The 20,398-nt window shown below is 38.5% G+C and overlaps 1 protein-coding gene across 1 annotated transcript in view; it reads left to right on the top strand.

Moving 5' to 3' along the window:
- KCNH5 (potassium voltage-gated channel subfamily H member 5) overlaps nt 1-20,398 on the top strand; it is a 255,663-nt gene that overhangs the window by 156,083 nt on the left and 79,182 nt on the right. The window contains exon 8 of the mRNA XM_036309340.1: nt 6,096-6,295. Within this exon, the coding sequence (XP_036165233.1) occupies nt 6,096-6,295 (200 nt within the window). The remainder of the gene's footprint in view (nt 1-6,095; nt 6,296-20,398) is intronic.

The following is a 20,398-nucleotide window of genomic DNA, read 5'->3' as shown; positions in this document are numbered from 1 at the left end:
CTGTAATGGGAAGTTTTGAAGATCAGCTTCTTTACTTTGTTCTAAAGCCAACTAGAGTTATTTCAAATGTTTTAAGACACTGTGTGCTACACATGCAATCACAGATGAGTAGAACATTTTCCTTTCACACCTTAAATATCATTATTAAATGTGGACTTTATGCCCTACCTGGTTTGGCTCAGTGGATAGAGCCTCGGCCTGCAGACTGAAGGGTCCCAGGTTCGATTTTGGTCAAGGGCATGTACCTTGGTTGCGGGCACATCCTCAGTAGGGGGTTTGCAGGAGGCAGCAGATCAATGTTTCTCTCTCATCGATGTTTCTAACTCTCTATCCTTCTCCCTTCCTCTCTGTAAAATAAAATATATTAAATGTGGACTTTAATGAATATAAATAAAAAGGGCAATGATGACCTATGTGGCTTTAAAGGTTACCAGAAATGCATTCTCATATTAATATTTGAAATTGCTCAGTCTAGGGCCAATGATTACTTGCCAAGGTTTAGAAAAGAAAGATAATTAGGAAAAGTAAATGTCAGATGTCATCATGAAAAGTCTAAAAATACAAATTATTAATAAGGCAATGAATGGAAGCAACTTGACCTCTGGAGCAAACAAAATGAAGTGACTGGAGAACATCCTTTCTTCAGAGACCTGCATATCAACATCTTGTCTGTTAGCATGTGCAATCATGGGAGTGGAGGCTATTACAATTAATTAGCTGAATATAGATTTTTGGTTGATTCTGCAAATTGTTTAACCATGAGAAATAAACTATAGTTTATATACTTGGAGTGATTATAAGTTTATTTGTGGATTTTTGTAAACTATGAAAAGGAAAAGATTATTAGCCTTCCTTCAAAGATTGTGATTTGGAAGAATTAAAGACTAATAATAGTTTTCTGTAGGAACTAGTGGATACTAGTGGAGCAGGGATTATGTCTGTCTTTTTCATCATTGTATCACTGGTGGCTGGCATACTAGTATCATAGTATTTATTATTCAATAAATATCTACTGAATGCAAAAATGCTTGAATGAATAATGAAATCTATGATTTGTGTTATTGCAACACTCAATCTTTCTACTTATGCATCTCTTTGAAAACATTAAACATTAATTCATGACTTTAATGCTTATATTATAAAAATAACAGGCAGTTGTTAGTTTAAAAGATAAAATACATTAACATTTTAGAAAGCACTTTTCAAAAGGTACTATTGGTGCCCTAACCAGTTTGGCTCAGTGGATAGAGCATCGGCCTGTGGACTAAAGGGTCCCAGGTTCGATTCCGGTCAAGGGCATGTACCTTGGTTGCAGGCACATTCCCAGTGGGGGGTGTGCAGGAGGCAGCTGATCGACGTTTCTCTCTCATCGATGTTTCTAACTCTCTATCCCTCTCCCTTCCTCTCTGTAAAAAATCAATAAAATATATTTTTTAAAAAAAGTACTATTGGGCTCTGAGCTCACTATCCTCCTCTCCCAGGCTTCCTACCAGGTTAAGAACAAATCTGTCTTTATTAGGGTTTATTATTATGGTTGCATAACTAATCAAACTCAGTGGCTTGAAACAAGAACAGCCATTTGTTTTACCCATGAATCTGCAATTTGTGCAAGGCTAGCAGGCCATGTGGTGTCAGCTGGGTCGGTTTGAATGAGTCTGAAAAATCCACTTCTTAATTGGCTCAGCAAGCTGAGCTTACCTGGCTGCTAAGCTGATGTTGTCAAGCTACTTTCTGCACATGCAACCATAAGTTGATGGAACATTTTCCTTCAGAGCTTACCTATATTATTAAATATGAATATAAGTAGAAAAAGAAGTGATGGTTGAACCACTATGTAGCCTCAGTGTTACTTTAGTGTCTTCTCATATCAGTATTTTAAATCGCTCAGTTTAAGGCCAGTGCTTAGCTGGAAGCTCAGCCAAGGCTATTGACCAGGGGCCTTGATTCCTCTCCAGGTGGACCTCTCTAGAAGAAGGCTTGGGTTTCCTCAGAACATCAGAGCCAAACTCCAAGAGCAGGTGTTCTAACAGTGAAGAATTGCGAGATTCTAGTTTCTTTTTTTAAAGCAATACATTTTTATTGATTTCGGAGAGGAAGGGAGAGGGAGAGAGAGCTAGAAACATCAATGATGAGAGAGACTCATTGATTGGCTGCCTTCTGCACACCCCACACTGGGGGGTTGAGCCCGCAATCTGGGCATGTGCCCTGACCGGATAGCAAACCATGACCTCCTGGTTCATAGGTCGACACTCAACCACTGAACCACACCCGCTGGGCAAGATTCTAGTTACTTTAAGTATGGGCCTAGATATTGGCATGTGATCATATTACTATATTCTATTGTTAAAACAGTCACAGAGTACACTTAGATTCAAGGGCAAGGGATATACACCCTGCTTCTCAATGGAAAAGGTATCAGAAAACTTGCAGCCATTTTTATTCTATCATAATTATCTTCTAAATAATCCCTTTGTGGTGAATAAAAAATATATACAAGACTTTTAAATAAGTCATTTATTGTTGTGTATTCCAGAATTACTGAGACTCTAAGTATGTTAAACTTGTAAAATTAGCCTGTTTTAAGTTTCCTTAAGCCTAAAAGGTTGCAGGATAGCATATAACAAGAACCTTATCAAATTTTAACAAATTAGGCTAATTATCATTATTAGAGTATATGAATTGACTATATAGCATCCGTTTCAAAGGGTAAAATTATATACCAGGACTCTAAAAAACTGGCCAGGCCAAGCATGAGCATTTATATTTGATGAATGACAATAGGTCTTCCCAATTTATTTATTATCTTCATATAATCAGGACATGTATCATCTTTGCTTCTAAATATTTTATTCTCCTATCTGCATCAATAATGTATATTTCTCCTATATTTTTGTATCACCAGAGATTGTGATTTGAAAATAGAATGTGTCTAAAAACTATTTTCTAGGTTTTTGGTGTATGAATTTACTGGAAAAAAAATTTAATACCTGCTATGTTTCAGGAATTGGTATGTGTTCTGGAAATACAGCAGTTAGCAAAAAGGGCAAGGGCTGTACTTGCACTCAAGGAATTTGCATTTCTAATGGAGAAGGTAGATAATAAACAGACACTAAATTAAAATGTGGTGTAAATTGAAGTAGTGATAAATAGAATTAAGAACATAGGCATAGTAAGGGGATGGAGTGTGATACTGGAGGAAGAGGATGTTTAGACAAGGAGGTATGGAAAGGGTTCTGTGCTGAGTTGGTTTTTGAGCAGAGACCTGAATGAGGAGAGGATATAGACCAGGTAAAGTTCTCACAAAGGGTGTTTTAGCAGAGAGAACAGCTAGTGAAGGTACTCTGAAGAGTTAATGTGTTCAGAATGTTTGAGTAGCACCAAGAAGGCTAGCATGACTGGGGCAAAGGGAGTGAGATGACTGGCAGAAATTATGATCAGCAAGGGAGGCAGTGCTCTGATTATCTTGGACTAGGTTGAAATTAAGTCTATGTGTGACTATATATATATATATATATATATATATATATAATTTCTGCTGCATGAAATATTATTTGGAAACTGTTTCCATGATGATGATGATGATACATAACAATTCATAAATACTTACTATTATACTTTCTTTTTTAACTTGTTTTGTATGAGTTACCTTGGATATCTATCAGGCATCAAAGAAGATGTGTGTGTCTATAATTCAGGGCAGAGGTATATTATCATTGAGAGAAGCTGCATGTTGGATACATGTGAATTTTCTGTGCTCTTTTTGCAACTTATTATAAGTAAAAATATTTTTTAAGTATATATACACATATACTTGAATCTCTTACCTTAAATTATGACCTTGTTTAGTCCTCTCCAGTATAGGACACCATACTCACATGAAAATGAGAGTCAGAAGTGTATAGCTTTGTAAATATGCCAAACTTATTGAGATGTTGATTACATTCTTCATTTATTAATGCTGCAAACTTTTAATACATTGGCAGTTTTCTTTATATTTTATTACTTAAACTTTTCATTTGAGCAGAATGTACGCATATTTAATGTACCCACAAAGATGAAATGTGTGGTAATTTGTTACACATAAAAGCAGTAGTAAGACACTTTGGCAAAAAGAACATATTGCAAACATCTTAGGGAGCCAAACAAGTTAAATATGTCAAATAATAGGTAGTTCTGTGATATTTATTGACAACTTAAAATAGCTGGGCACTATTACAACACATGATTGCAGCATTATTTCATTAATCCCCAAAATGCTTTTTATTTTATATTTTTATTGATTTCAGAGAGGAAGGGAGAGGGAGAGAGAGCTAGAAACATCAATGATGAGAGAGAATCATTGATCGGCTGCCTCCTGCATGCCCCACACTGGGGATTGAGCCCACAACCCGGGCATATGCCCTAACCAGGAATCGAACCGGTTCATAGGTTGATGCTCAATCACTGAGCCATGCCAGCAGGGCAAATGCTCATTATTTTAAAAACATAAATTCTCCTTGCTTCTCTTTTCTGAAAATGTAAAATAATACTCATTATTTGAAAAACATAAATTCTCCTTCTCCTTTCTGAAAATGTGAAATTCCATATTTTATATGTATTTTTCTATCATTACTTTACATATTATTTCTGTGTTTGACTTTCTTAATAACACGATGGTGGAATAGAAATGTTAAGTCTGTGATTACCTCTATTTTTAAATATAAATATTCCAAAGGTTGAAAGACCCAGTTGAGAAATGTCAGCACCATATTATTCTTGCTCAGTTTTAACAAAACACCATCTATCTTGAAAATTACCTGCACTGTCATCAAAATTCCTAAGTAACAGAAGCAACACCAGCCTAAATACTGATAAAATTACAGCTTCCTGATGTGCAATTGTAATTTGTTGTATTCAGAGAACAATTGTTCTTAAAAAACCCCACATGATTTTCTGAAAATATGTTAAGGATGTTAAGTTGCACCACTAGCTTGATTTTATATCACCTCTGTGAAAAGGAATTTTGGTTGACGAAATGGCAAAATGAAATAGCCCATACTTTGTTTAGGGGAATCATTTTTTTTAAAATGCTTGGAGGATGTAGAGTGGAAGTGATCATTGTCTGATAGTCCACTTATTTGTCAAATGCTTATGGAATGTATGTGGTTACTAAACATTGTGTTCACTGAATACTAAGGTGAATAAAGTATTGCTTGCTTTGAAAAGAGCTTAGTGTTAACCAAGGGAAGGGATAGAGTGGGGGTTGTGTGCACTTGGGGACATGGTCAGTTTGGGCTGAACTCAGCGGCTTTTCAGAGCTTTTACAAGATCAGGTAAACATTAGTAGCCTGACCAGATGTGGAGAGAGAAGGGTTGGTAAATTATGGGTTGAGGAAGGGGATCATAGTCAGGGGGATTACAAAACCCTCTCCCATCATAGGCTCCTGTAGATAAATAGCACTGGTCTGCAAGCTGGCTTGACTTTTAATTAAAATGATGAAATAAGACAATTTACAATACTGGTATACTGACATGAATTTAATAACTTGAATTTTCAGGCACTCCAAAGTTTCCTTTTAGCTGTTAATTCCAACCGTGTTTCTCTTCAGAACCTTCTAAAAACGGAACACTTTAATTTGTCTTCAGTCCCTATATTTCTTATGTTATGTCAACAATATTTATAAGTAGGGAAGTGTTCCAAAAGCTGGAAGGAGCAAGCAATGAGAAAGAACATACATTTCTAAACTGGATCATCAATCCCAGAAAATTCAAATTGGTCATTCAGGAGCACAAGGCTGGAGGATGACTTTAGATGCGAGGCTAGAATTTCCTAGGAAAATTATAATTTTGGAGCATTTAATTCTTCACGAAATCTGTTAGCCACTCTCATGTTTTGCCACATTGACCAGAGTATTACATACGCATGTTTGTCCTACTGTAGGTCACACTTACTGAATTAATACCAAAAACCAGGCACTTTTCTCAGGGGTTAACATGTATTAGCTCCTAAAGTTTATAAAGACATCTCTGTCACACTATTCATTGATTGGGTCAATATTCACATTTTTTTTCCACTTGGGATATTTGTTTCATTTTCATCATTTCTTCTCTTTCAGCTCTTCTTTATGCAACTATTTTTGGAAATGTTACCACAATTTTCCAGCAAATGTATGCCAACACCAACCGATACCATGAGATGCTGAATAATGTACGGGACTTTCTGAAACTTTATCAGGTCCCCAAAGGCCTTAGTGAACGAGTCATGGATTATATTGTCTCAACCTGGTCCATGTCAAAAGGCATCGACACAGAGAAGGTAGGGGTTATCATTATTGTTGTTATTTATTTTCTATTTCAATAGGATTCTCAGATGCCTGTAGTTTTCCCACTCACATATTGCTTGTATAATTGCTTCATAAATGTTACTCTATTTCATAAGTAACATATCAATCAATCATATTATTGAATGCTTAGAAGGTGCAAAGCACTCAACCATTAATCATCAATTAGTACTAGTCATCACACTCAATTTAGAAATTGTGGGTTCTGAAAACAGCTAATTACTACATTTCCATAAAACACTCTCATTGCCACTCAGAGTAATTTGCTACATTCCTCTAAAACTCTAACAGGGCTGCCATTTCCCCTGGTAGATTTTATTCTTGATTTTTTTCTTTGACCTTTTTGCCCATTTAAAATGTAGAAAACAACTTCCTTGCTTATAAACTAAAAAGAATTATGTTTGCTATCCTCCCCTAAATTCTCTCCCCTTTCACATGTTTCTAAAGCAACTTACAATTCTTTGTTTTTCCCACACAAATCTATAAGATGGACACTATCCTCCCCATTTATTTGATATCTCTAATTTCTTGCTTCTATTTTCATGAAACCTTTTTAAATGTTTCCCATCCATCTCATATTAGGGGCAAAGAAAGGACCGAAGACCTCCTCACAATAAACAAAACCGAATTTTCAAAACTTCTCACTTTCTACACCCAGCTGACTCAGGTCAAATATAGAGGATGACAAATAGGGCTTGCACACAGGAGTTTTAGAGAAAACTGATCGTGAGCTATTTTACTTTATAAGCATCAGTGGAGACTTTTATTTTTAGGTACTGATTTTTGACAAATGATAATGGAACAGCACATTACCTTCCTTGCCATTTCCCACAAACTTGATTTGTTCTCTTAATTATATGAGGTTGAGTTGTAGTTTTTCTATAAGACCTGCTCAACAAGTACCTTTCAAAGTAAAAGGGAAAGAACAAACGGGCAAAGTAGATGTTTAGTTAGGGGAATGTCATGAAACAACAAGCAGATAGTTTTTTAAGCCAGAGCAGGCATTGTTAGGAGCAGATGGTTGAGCGGATGTGTAGGGAATGAACATGGAATGTGAAAATTGAGGGAGAGAAGCCTGCTGATATACTCAAGGGTAATTATATGAAAGAATCTTGAAAGAGGATGGCATGTGCTTGTCTTAACATTTTACAAGATAAATTTGCTATTTAAATGGCCACTTAAAGTGGAAAATGTGACCACAGAGGAGAAAAAGACAGATTACATTTCCATGGAATTTGATTAATGTATAAATGATTCACTATGTGGTTAGTTGGGAGGGTATCCAAAGAAGGAACAGAATCCTCCTCAGGGGTGCAGGTGTGAGTCGGTGTTTAAGACGTCAAATGCAGGAGGTCCTTTGAGGTCCACCTTTAGTGAAACTGAGGTCACGAGGGAACTATCTACTTTGTCCATCACCATCTCAGGTAGAAGCTTTTCTTCTAGAAAGTTCAGTGATGTCATATGGTAGATGACAGAAACACCAGTGAAATGATAGAATAATGGCCTTTTACATTAGAAAAGAGCACGACCCATAGACTGTGCTTCTCCTAGAGGACCTGTTCAACTGCCTGCTTTATGCCATTGGTAGCGTCTAACACACTGGCATGGGGTGTTGGCATGGCACTGCCATGTAGCAGGTGATTTCTGGGTTCCTATTACCATATTTTTTGGTTCATAAGTTGTGGTCATGGAAATGTGCTTCTGATTATCCACTGGAGTATCCACTGGAATAATAATTAAAAATAGATGGAGAGGCTAATATTAAAAGTGAAATAAAATTTTAATTCAAATGAAAGTATTTTTAAAGAAATAAGTATACATATTAAAATGAATTAGCTTTTGGGTAAGGAAAAAAATCATGGTTGTGCCTCCTAACTGAATGGGGAATCTTTGGATAGATTATGTCTAATAGAAAAAGCAGATTTAAATGACTGGTAAATATGTAAGTTTTGCTGTGCATTTTTAAAAACATATCTAAATTTATTTTAATGTAGCAGCAAACTCTCCAGGCCTTTATTAATTTCTCCTAGCCTATTAAGAAAATTCCCACCCAGATGCATAAGAACTAACTGTAACAGCACTGTAAGTAAGGAGACATATGCCAAAGTCTTGGCTTCAGAGATTTCCACTAATTTCATAGGCAATGAGGGTGAATTTTAAAAGTGTATTCTTAGGCTACCCACCATATGCTATACCAAACAAGAAGAAATAAAATTGGCATCCAGATGTCTGGGTTAGTAGTGAACCTAAACACCAAGGGGAAGACCCATATGCCTGTTGGGCATTTAGTTATTTGACAAATAAATAACCTAACACATAACTTTAAAATACTATAATAAAGTATTGAATTATAGACCCAACAATTAGTAGCCAAAACAAAGAGGGAGTAGATATCTCAGAACTAGACTTTACTATGGATAAGAACCATTTATAACTTAAAGGACCATTGCAAAGATGGAATTGACATATTATTTAATATAATTATAAAATGAACTAAAAATCTAATAAAATATTTAATGAGAGTCTTTCCACATGACCTAACATAAATATCAGAAAGACTCAGAGTTAAATGTATAAAATAAGAAACCATAAACAATTAGAAGAAAATATGTAAATAACTTATTTTTGTATGTATTAAAGTGATGTAATACATAAGAAAGTAATTAGTAAATAGATTTGACTAGAAAATGTAAAACTTCTCATACCAAAAACTATGAAGATGAAAATGAGAGTATTTGCAATAAATACCATAAGTGAAAGGTTACTTAATATGTAAGGGTGATTTTATAAATCAATAATAATCAAGAACAAAAATGAGCTGAACACATAGAAGATAAAAATACAAATTACTCATCTATATATATAAAAGCCTAAGCGACCGTTCGACCGTTCGACTGTTCAACCGGTAACTATGATGCCCTGCACCCTCTCGCAATCTGGGACACCTCAGGGGATATTGGAGAGCCAGTTTCAGCCCGATCCCCACAGACCTGATCCAGACAGGAGGGGCCCTGATCCCTACAGGCCCAATCCAGACAGGAGGGAGCCCGATTCCAGGGTGCATCACCTGAGAACCGCCCTCTCTTAATCCGGGACCCCTCGGGGATGTCAGAGAACCAATTTCGACCTGATCCCCAAAGTTCAGGCCGAGGGACCCTACTGGTGCACGAATCTGTGCACCAGGCCTGTAGTAAGCATATAGGAACATCTTATTTTCACTTATAATGAATTAATATTGAAACAGCAAGAGACCAATTTTAATATGTCAAAGGGACAAAGTTAATGCCCAATTTTAGCAAAGGCTGTAGTGCCTGACACTGTCATATAGTTTTGGTCTGTGTATAATTTGGTATGGCATTGCTTGAAAGAAGTTTGACCAAGAAAATACCCTAAATTTGGGATATTCTAGAGCTCAGTCCTGTGCCTCTTCCTCTTTTGACTCTATGCTTTTCTTCAATGATATTCAATCCAATTATTTTAAAAATTTATGCAAACACCACCAAAATATACATACTCACCATGGACCTGTTCCCTGAACTATAGACTTTCCTGTCCAATTGCCCATTCATGTTCAGTGAAATTATCCAGAAGTGAACTAAACATCTCCCATAAACATGCTCCACTGATATTCTTCCCCAACGCAGTTAATGGCAACTCCACCCCTCAGGTTCTTAGAATGAAATTCCGCTTCCCCCACAATAAAACCTCCATCAAATTTTGTTGGCTCCACCTTCAGTTCTTACCACCTTTATTACTATTACCTTGTCCAAGTTACTATCATGTTCTATCTGGGTTATTGTGTAGCCAAATAACTGTGCTTTTACCTTTGTCTCTTTATGGTGTATTTTAGCACAGCAGCCAGTGAGCTTCTATGGCTTTCATAATAAAACTTTCTATCTACCTATTTATCCATACATATATATTATATACATATCTTTACTCTAGGATTTTTTGGTAATAAGAATCAAATAGATTGAGCTTATTAAAAATATAAGGGTGGAATAAAGAAAATGAATGGCTGATGACAGTAATGACATAAATTCTGTAATTGTAGAAATAAAATATTAGAAATATGAATATACTAGATGATGTAACTTTAGTAAATAGCTTCTCAATTTTAACAAATATCCCCTATTTGATGTTAGGGATCTCTGTTAGATTTCCTATTCCTCAATAGTCAAATACTTATCTTACTATATTTCTTATCTCACATTTTGTTGATTACTTCTTTCAAATATTTTATTAATGATGTTACCATATTTAACTATGAGTACATAATGAAAAAGATTGGAATATAATGTATCGAAGCTAAATGCCTTTGTTCTGATGCCTCTCTTGTTAGTTCAAAAGAGCTATCTTTTTTAGTTGCAAGTACAATAGAATTTAATGATGCATTGCAGCTAATTACAGAAAAACCTTCAACCTGATTACTGAGATTTCCTTCTATCATTTCTACATAGTTTTATAGATTTAAAAAAAATTCAGCTTTAATCCACAATCAAATTAATCACTGTGATTTAATTCAGTCTTAACTTGCCTTATGTGAATAATGTTTTCTCTAATTCAAATTGTGGCATTAAAGTCAGTACTGATGTGGGGATTGTAGCATTTTTATCATAAAAGGTAGCCTTAGGCAATGTTTTTTTATTTTTACATATAGAATAGTACCTAGATTAATTATATTTGGTTGAAAGTATTTTATTGACTACTAATTACAATAGTTGCTCTAGATCATTTTAAAATTTAATATTCAAATCCATCCCTTGGGCTTTGCTACTTGCTGACATTCTGTGCACCTAGAAGACAAAAGAAATGGGTGCAATGAATGAGAATTTAAAAGGGAAGAGATCATAGGAAAAAATAAAAAGGATGATGGATAAAGCTCAAAAAATGTATCCTACAGTTTGAAATTATTTTATTGGGAAATAATTAAACTAAAGTAGATGGCTAGGGACTTCATTGTTAGGTTTGGGGATTGTATGAAAAAATGTATGACTTTGTATAATGTATAGACCACATATTTCTCATCATGCTGGATTTTTTTTCAGTTTGCTTTGTGGAATGAAGCTTAAAATTAACTGTATCATCATTTTCTAATTTTCCATTGTCTTACTTTTTTTTCTAATACTGTATGTAGTTTGGAAAAATCAGTAGAAAAAGCTCTTCGGTCTTCATTTCTTGTTTCATGTGTTTTGTAATAAGCATAAAATATCAGTTGGAAGATCCCATTATATGAAAAGTTCTATCAGAATTATGCAAAATATTCAGGCAACATTATGCCTGTAGAATTAAAGAAATTTATATTTTGAATATTTAAAATTCTTGGGTTATTTTTAAACCTAATCTATCACAGAAGCACTCTACTTCTTTCAAATACAGTAGGCAATATATTATTTCTACAAGTAGAAGTAACTTCCTTTTAATCAGTTTATTTTAATATATATATGTATATATATATATATATATATATATATATATATATATATATATATATATTAATTTAGAAAAGCATGCCTAAATATTTCTTCCTATTATTAAATGTGAAAAACAGGGATGGCATTCTTATACATACATGGCATCTTTTTCTTTTTAAGAAATATATTTTTATTGATTTCAGAGAGGAAGGGAAGAGGGAGAGGGAGATAGAAACATCAATGATGAGAGTAAATCATTGATCGGCTGCCTCCTGCACACCCCTTACTAGAGATTGAGCCCACAACCTGGGCATGTGCCCTGACCAGAATCAAACCATGACCTCATGGTTCATGGGTTGATGCTCAACCACTGAGCCACACTGGCTGGACTGGCATCATTTTCTTGATTCAATATTTAAATACTCAAGAGGTTCCTATAACAATGCACAGCTGAACTCAAAATTGAAGGCAGCACCTTCCCAGAAGACGCCACAGACAAATGTGCTGGGTTCAGTGTACTATGTAAATATATAGTGAATATATATTTACATGTGAATATAGTGAAAGGAAGCTGAAATGGTCTTAAGATGCATTAAAGCACTTTTATCTTCAGATCAAGAGTGGCAATAATCATCCCAATACAGTCAATGTTAATCAGATTATAGGTAAAATATTGTGTTCAGTTTCCAGCTGGATATTTTAAAAGAAATACTATCAAGTGGCCACACACTTACCAGAACGTAATATATAAAGTTCTGGGAATCTTTTTATAAGTCAAATAGTTAAAGGAAATATGAATATTTAGTTTGGCTAATTGAAGACGGGGAGAGTTATGACATATTACTTAAAATATTTGCAACAACATGGATGGGCCTTCAGAATATTATGCTAAACGAAGTAAGTCAGAAAAAGCTCAGAACCATATGATTTCACTCATATGTGGAATATAAAACTGAAATTCATAGACACAGACAACAGTATGGTGGTTACTAGAGGGAAAGAGCGGGGAGGCAAATAGATGGTGATGGAAGATGATTAGACTTTGGTGGTAGGCACACAATGCAATGTACAGGAGACATATCATAGACTTGTACACTTGAAATCTATATAATCTTATTAACCAATGTGACCCAATACATTTAGTTAATTTAAAAAATTAAAATTTAAACAGTATTCAAAGTATTTAAAAATGCAATGATCTGTCTCCTTCAGGAGGAAATGAACAACCTGCCAGTAAGGATGCAGGCAGAATGTAGTACAGATCCCCACACAGATTGCATGGTAATTGTGTCTGAGTGCTTTTGAGTACTATTACATATCAGATGTTGTTTATAATACAAACACATATATTCACAGGGTCCAGTATAAGAAAATATAGGAAGGAGACTTGACTTTGGATGGTGAACACACAATACAATATACAGATAATGTGTTATAGAATTTTACACCTGAAACCTATATAATTTTATTGCCACAATAAATTCAATAAAAATTTAAAAATATAGGCCACAATTCTGTAATAATTCAATAATTATTTTCCCTGATTTTTAAAATTAGTACATCTAAATACAATAGTTTTGCAAATGAAACTAACTGTTTTTTCCTAGGTGATAGAATAAAGACCATCTTAAAAAAAAATTATGAGGACCCAGAATGCCTGATAGGGCTAAGCCAGGCCAGGCCCATGGGACAACTGGCACGTTTTTCCTATAGTCTTTAAATAGACATATAGTAATCCTGAGAGACTATGCCTAGTCTATCATTACAAAGAACTATATTCCTCAGTCTGTAGTATGAAAGCATCGTGCCCCAGGTATCTGAAAGCCGTGACATTTCTCTCCCTACCTAAATATATCAAGGGAACTTAGCTATCGTCATGTCCACACATGCTTTTCAGTTGTTACCTACTGAAATATTACAGAGTAAGTGTTCAGAGTTACTTTTGACATTTCTCTTTTCTAACTGACCTTCAGGCCTTATCTGAAAAGGTAGACATTATCTGAAACCTCAATTTTATTTTTCCTTTCATGTATCAGGCATTGAATAAACTAAGACTCAGTGTTTATTAGAAACATTACAAGTAAATGAGAACTTTAATATTTGCTGTGATAGGCATATGGAACATGCAAATGTGTGTGTGTATGTGTGTGTGTGTAAATATATATATATATATATATATATATATATATATATATATATATTATAAATTACTACTATATAATATACTAGAGGCCTGATGAATGAAATTCATGCAAGGGCTCGGCCCTTGTAGCCGTGGCAGCTTGCCTCGGCCCTCGCAGCCCCAACGTCAACTGAAGCTCGTCTGGAAGGATGTCTGGAAGGTCATTAGATGTCCAGTCAATTAGCATATTAGGCTTTTATTATTATAGATATAGTTTGTTATGACTTTTGGCATAGTTTACGAGTGTTGCAGTTCTAGCTTTACATTATTGTTAGCTAATATAATTATGAGTCACCATTTTGTGTGTCAGGTAATAGACAGCATTAGTTTTCTCCAGTAAGGGTAGGGAGATGTTATACAACTAAGTTAAATACCGAATGACTCAAACCTCTCTCTAGGAATTATATTAAGTGCATTCTTTTTATGTACCATGTTGAAATTATTTTAGTGCAGTTGTTATATAACATGTCTTTGCCACTAGCCTCTGAGGAAGGGACAAATGAATCATTTAATTGTTATAGTCCAGGAGTAAGAAGTAGGAGTTGTCCATATGGGGCCATGGATGACTTGTTCAGTAGCCTGGCTTTACCATGAGGAGTGCGTTCCATGGTTCTGTGTCCACAGCTATGATGGAGATACCACCACCCACCTCACTTACTTAGCTGGGGGATGAGAAGTGCCCACCTAGCACCTGCATAAGATAAGCAGTAATAAGTGTTAGCAAATAATGTAGGCAATAGTGGTGATAATCGATTTCTTTCTTTACCTGTTAGAAACTGCAAGAAGTAGGTCATGCCAGGCACCATTTCTAATCTTAGTGTTTGCTTACCATTTGGTACGTACTGTTGTCTTAAATATTGATGAAAATGGAACCACAGTTGGAGAGTAATTTGGGTGAGTAAAATATTTCTACATACATATACACTGAGGGCAAAAACAAAAATATAATGTGGACTTTGGGGAAAATGTAAGCCATGAATGAATCCACATGCTGCAGACTACGTCATAGCATGAGGAGGTGTTTGTATCTAACCTGCTGTTTTGTTCTGAGCTGCCTTGATTGATCCATTTTCAAACTCTCACTAGAATAAATCTACAGAAATGGTTATTGAAACACCTACTTTTGAATGAAATTCTAGTGCTTCCCACACAGTTTTTTTCAGTTTACTAGAAAAAGGTAGGATTATGCAGATGGTTGGATTTTACAAACTGAACTTTTTAAAAATGATATTTTTATTTGTGTAATTTCTGTTGTTATTATCTGACTATGTTTGTTATATTTTATGTTTCTTCCAGGGCTTTGTGGTTTTCTACTCCCCACCCAGTTTCCCATCTATTTTATGTTTTTTTATGATAAAGCCTAAGAGGTGCCTATCCTTTGTCTTGGGAAGATTGCTTTTGATTTGGGATTCATTTATAGTCTATGAAGTACTGAAAAGTCTCTTTTAGCTCCTTTACTAGTAGTGCCAAATAGCCATTGACATCCCTGTCTGACAGAGCAGAAGGCAGCAAGAGGGTGGAGAAAATAGAGCAAAATAGATAAATGTAAATATAGTTATGTTAGAAAAAGATACCTGTGTTTGTTCATTGCCCATTGCCTCAGATGGCACTTCATGCCTTGCTCCTGGCTAGTCCTTGAGTGAAGGAGAGGAACACGTGATGGCATGATCTGGAGGCTTTCTCTCAATTTTACTTTTCATAGTCTTGAGACCTTCAAGCATTCTCTTTTTCTCTTGTATTTGCATTCTTTCTCATTGCTTTATGTCTTGAACTTTCTTGAGGAAATCTGCACTTTCCTAATTTCTGCTGGGGTATGTCTGAGATATAGAAACATCTATTAAGGGAAGGAGCTATATTATCATAGAATTTCTATATAGGAAAATAGCCAATATTAAAAATTTGTATCCATATCAAAGGGAACTATGGTTTTGTAGGGTATCGCAGTAATTGCTAAGGAGTGGTAAATTAAACACAATCCTTGCTCTTGTATTGCTCAGAGTCTAATGGGACAGGAAAGAGTTAGCAACATAAATAAACATACAATTCCAAATTATGAGGATGCTTGAAATACAGTACAGAGAACCATGTGAGACTTATAAAAAAGGGGAGAGGGAGTGAAACTAATTTAGGTTGAAAGAATGTAGGTTAAAGCAATAGAGAAAGCAATAGAATTGGGACATAAAATCTTGTTAGAAACAGAAACTCCCCAAGCCTTGGCCACATTTATTTTGTTTGATTTTGTGAACATATATTTATGTTATAAATATATACTATGTTAATATTTATATTCCATTTAAAGGATATGCCATACTTATCAATCTCCTATTATTGGATATTTAAGATCTCTAATGATTATATTAAGGTAAACATTGAGAATGGCATTTTCCAGGTCAAAGGGCATGCATATTGTTTTTATCTTATATGATTTTAAAAGTTTACTTCTTTTAAAAGGTCAAATGAGCTATAAGAAACATAAGTTTACATGTGTCCTTTATTATAGTAACATTGCTAATATCAAGCATTCATCTTTTTAATTTTTATGAATTTAATAGGTCAATAGTCTTAGTATATTTAACTTTCACTCTTATCAATACACTAGAGGCCCAGTGCATGAAATTCGTGAATGGGTAGGGTCCCTAGGCCTGGTCAGTGATCAGGGCTGATCAGGACCTTCCAGCTGCCAGTGGGACCTCCCTTCCCGGCTGCCAGCTGCTGGTTGTGGGCTGAGGCCTGCCTTCATTCCGCGCTGCCTTCTGGTGGTCAGCACATGCCATAGTGAGTGATGGAACTCCTGGTCTCCTGGTCAAACTCCTGAGGGGGTACTTTTTATTTTAGCCTTTTATGTATATACTAGGGGCCCGGTGCACGAAATTCGTGCACTGGGTGTGTGTATGGGGGGAGTGTCCCTCAGCCCAGCCTGCCCCCTCTCACATACTGGGAGCCCTCAGGCGTTGACCCCAATCACCCTCCAATCGCAGGATCGGCCCCTTGCCCAGGCCTGACGCCTCTGACAGAGGTGTCAGGCCTGGGCAGGGGACCCTCATTTCCCCCCATCACTGGTTCTGCCCCCAGCCCAGGCCTGATGCCTCTGGACCAGGCGTCAGGCCTGGGAAGGGGACCCCAGACCCCTCCGATTGCTGGCTCTGCCCCTTGCCCAGGCCTGATGCCTCGGCCAGAGGCGTAGACCCCCATCACCCTCCGATCGCCTGATCGGCCTCTTGCCCAGGCCTGACGCCTCCACCAGAGGTGTCAGGCTTGGACAGGGGACCCCCATCTCCCCCCGATCACTGGCTCTGACCCCCGCCCAGGCCTGAGGCCTCTGTCTCAGGAATCATGCCTGGGCAGGGGACTCCCATCTCTCTCTGATCGCTTGCTCCACCCCCCGCCCAAGCCTGACGCCTCTGACCCAGGCTTCAGGCCTGGGCAAGGGGACCATCATATCCCTCCAACCCCCGGCTCCGCCCCCCACCCAGGCCTGATGCCTCGGCCAGAGGAGTTGACCCTCATCACCCTCCGATCACCAATCACCGGATCGGCCCCTTGCCCAGGCCTGAAGCCTCTGGCAGAAGTGTCAGGCCTGGGCAGGGGATCCCCAGCTCCCCGCGGTTGCAGGCTCCGCCCCTGCCCAGGCCTAACGCCTCTGGCCAAGGCATTAGGCCTGGGCAGGGGACTCCCAGCTCCCCGTGATCTCCCGCTCTGCCCCTGCCCAGGCCTAACGCCTCTGGCCGAGACGTCCGGCCCAGGCAGCGGGGACCCGCAGTGGCAGTGGGGGGTGCCGCGATCGCGCGGGCTCTGCCCCTGCCCCTGCAGGACGCCTCTGACTGAGGCGTCCGGCTCGGGCAGTGGGGACCCGCAGCTGCAGCGCCCGCGATCATGGGCTCTGCTTTAGGCCCAGGCAAGGGACCCCTAGCTCCTGGGACTGCCAGCTTCGACCGTGCCCAGCTCCCATCGCTGGCTCCACCCCTACTTCCTGCTATCACTGGCCAGGGCGGCAAAGGCGCCTGATTCTCCGATTATGGCTGGGGGGCCGGGCAAAGGCGGCCCTGGGCCGCCTTTGCCCTGCCCCCCACCTCTTAGCTCTCCCTGGGTTTCCGATCACTGTCAGTGGCAGGGGGCTTCTTCCTGCTTTCCCTTTCACCTCCCTGCATTGTGCCTACATATGCAAATTAACCGCCATCTTTGTTGGCAGGTAACTGCCATCTCAGTTGGCAGTTAATTTGCATATAGCCCTGATTAGCCAATGAAAAGGGTAGCGCCGTATGCCAATTACCATTTTTCTCTTTTATTAGTGTAGACTAGAGTCCCGTTGCACAAAAATTTGTGCACTTGGGGGGGAGGGGGGTCCCTCAGCCCGGCCTGTGCACTCTTGCAGTCTGGGACCCCTCGGGAGATAAAGATCTGCTGGCTTAGGCCTGCTCCCGGGTGGCAGAAGACAGGCCCAATCCCTAGGTGCAGCCCCTGGTCGGGCTCAGAGCAGGGCCAATTGGGGAGTTGGGGCACTGCCCCCTGTCACACTCAAGGCAGGGTCGATGGGGAGGTTGCAGCGCCACCCCCTGTCACGCACAGAGCAGGGCGGATAGGGAGGTTGTGGCCCCGCCCCCTGTCACACACAGAGCCGCAGGGGGATCAGGGGGTTTGGGCGCTGCCCCCTGTCACACTGATCCCTGTGCCGGGAGGCATATTACCCTTTTACTATATAGGATAGAGGCCTGGTGCATGGGTGTGGCTGACTGGTTTGCCCTGAATGGTGTCCTGGCTCAGGGTGGGGGTCCCCACTGGGGTGCCTGGCCAGCCTGGGTGAGGGGATGATGGCTGTTTGCAGCTGGTCACACACCCTTCAGGGTGGCGGTCCCCACTGGGGTGCCTGGCCAGTCTGGGTGAGGGGCTGAGGGCTGTTTTCAGGCCGACTGAAGCTCCCTACTGATCCTTTTTTTCTTTTTTTTTTTTTATTCTGGGCCAGCTTTAGCTCTGGCTCCACCTCTGAGGCTTCTGCTGCTGAAAGAAGGTATCTGGTTTGTTTCGGTTCTATAATCGAAACAATGTATAACTCCAGCTCTGAGATCCTGGGCTCGCTGAAAGCAGGTTTCTGGGGTTTTGTTTAGCTTCTATATTTGTTACAATGTTTCTTAAACTGCAAGCTCAGAGGCCGGCAAGGCAGGTGGGGAATGTTGGAGTCCTCCGTCACTGAAGCAAGCACGCCTCCTGTTAGTTTCAAGCTGCCTGGCTGCCGGCTGCCATCTTGGCTGGCAGTTAATTTGCATATCTCGCTGATTAGCCAATGGGAAGGGTAGCGGTCGTACGCCAATTACCATGTTTCTCTTTTATTAGATAGGCTAGATAAGTACTATAATTATCCCCAATTTATTATTATGGAATTTGGGCTCTAAGAGATTACATGACTTGCCTTAGGTCACACACAATAAAACTTGGATTTGGACCAGGTCTGCATTACAGAGACAATGATCTTTATTAGTTACTATGATTTTTTTTTTTAAAATGTATTTTATTGATTTTTTACAGAGAGGAAGGGAGAGGGATAGAGAGTTAGAAACATCAATGAGAGAGAAACATCGATCAGCTGCCTCCTGCACACTCCCCACTGGGGATGTGCCTGCAACCAAGGTACATGCCCTTGACTGGAATCGAACCTGGGACCCTTGAGTCCGCAGGCCGACGCTCTATCCACTGAGCCAAACTGGTTAGGGCAGTTACTATGATTCTTGTTGCATATTATTATCTGGTGGACAAGTATCTCCTTATCACACCTTAATTATTCCTGTTTTTTCACATGTTTATTTTTTCAAATAAAGTTTCTTTTCCCTTCCCAATCATCATCTTCCTAAACATTGAAAATAAATCCCACTAGTTTTTTAGTGGAATTGCACTATCATAATCTCAGAGTTAAACATACAGCAAAGGCCATCAGAAAACTTATACAGGTTGGCTGCTCAGATGAAATATGACAGGCTCGTGTGAAGGAATTCAAGACCTTGGGCATAACTCTTCTAATGCTGAGTTAGAGGTTCCACTCCTAGAATCCAATGTGAAGATCAGAGGATTGCATACCTTGGGTACAAACTAGGGGTAATATAGGTGAGGTATGATGAACAAAATGCTAGATCAACAGTAAGGAGACAAGTTCTAGTCTCCCAGTCTAGCCATATTCAATCACTTAAACTTAGTCTCAGAATTTATATTCTGTCATGATCTTTACATTTCTAAGATTCAAATTTAAATGTATATTTGGGAAGATTTTGTGAGAAGTACACAGGAAAAGTCAGAAGATGGAGTCTGAATTAATAGTTTAATATTATAACCTTGTATCAAACTTTATCTTGATAGTAAATGAGAAATTAATGGAAAGCAGCCTTTCCAGGGGGAACCTGTCATTGTTAGAAGAGAAGCAAACCAGCACAGCCCCCAAGTTATACCTAGTGGTTTCGATTAAGATCCCTCTTTTCAAATGGCACAACTTAAAACTC

The sequence above is a fragment of the Myotis myotis genome, unplaced genomic scaffold (genome assembly GCF_014108235.1).
Source record: "Myotis myotis isolate mMyoMyo1 unplaced genomic scaffold, mMyoMyo1.p scaffold_m19_p_1, whole genome shotgun sequence".
In the NCBI taxonomy this organism is placed as follows: Eukaryota; Metazoa; Chordata; class Mammalia; order Chiroptera; family Vespertilionidae; genus Myotis; species Myotis myotis.
The sequence above is the reverse complement of the archived record's forward strand: the minus strand, read 5'-3'. Positions and strand labels throughout refer to the sequence as shown.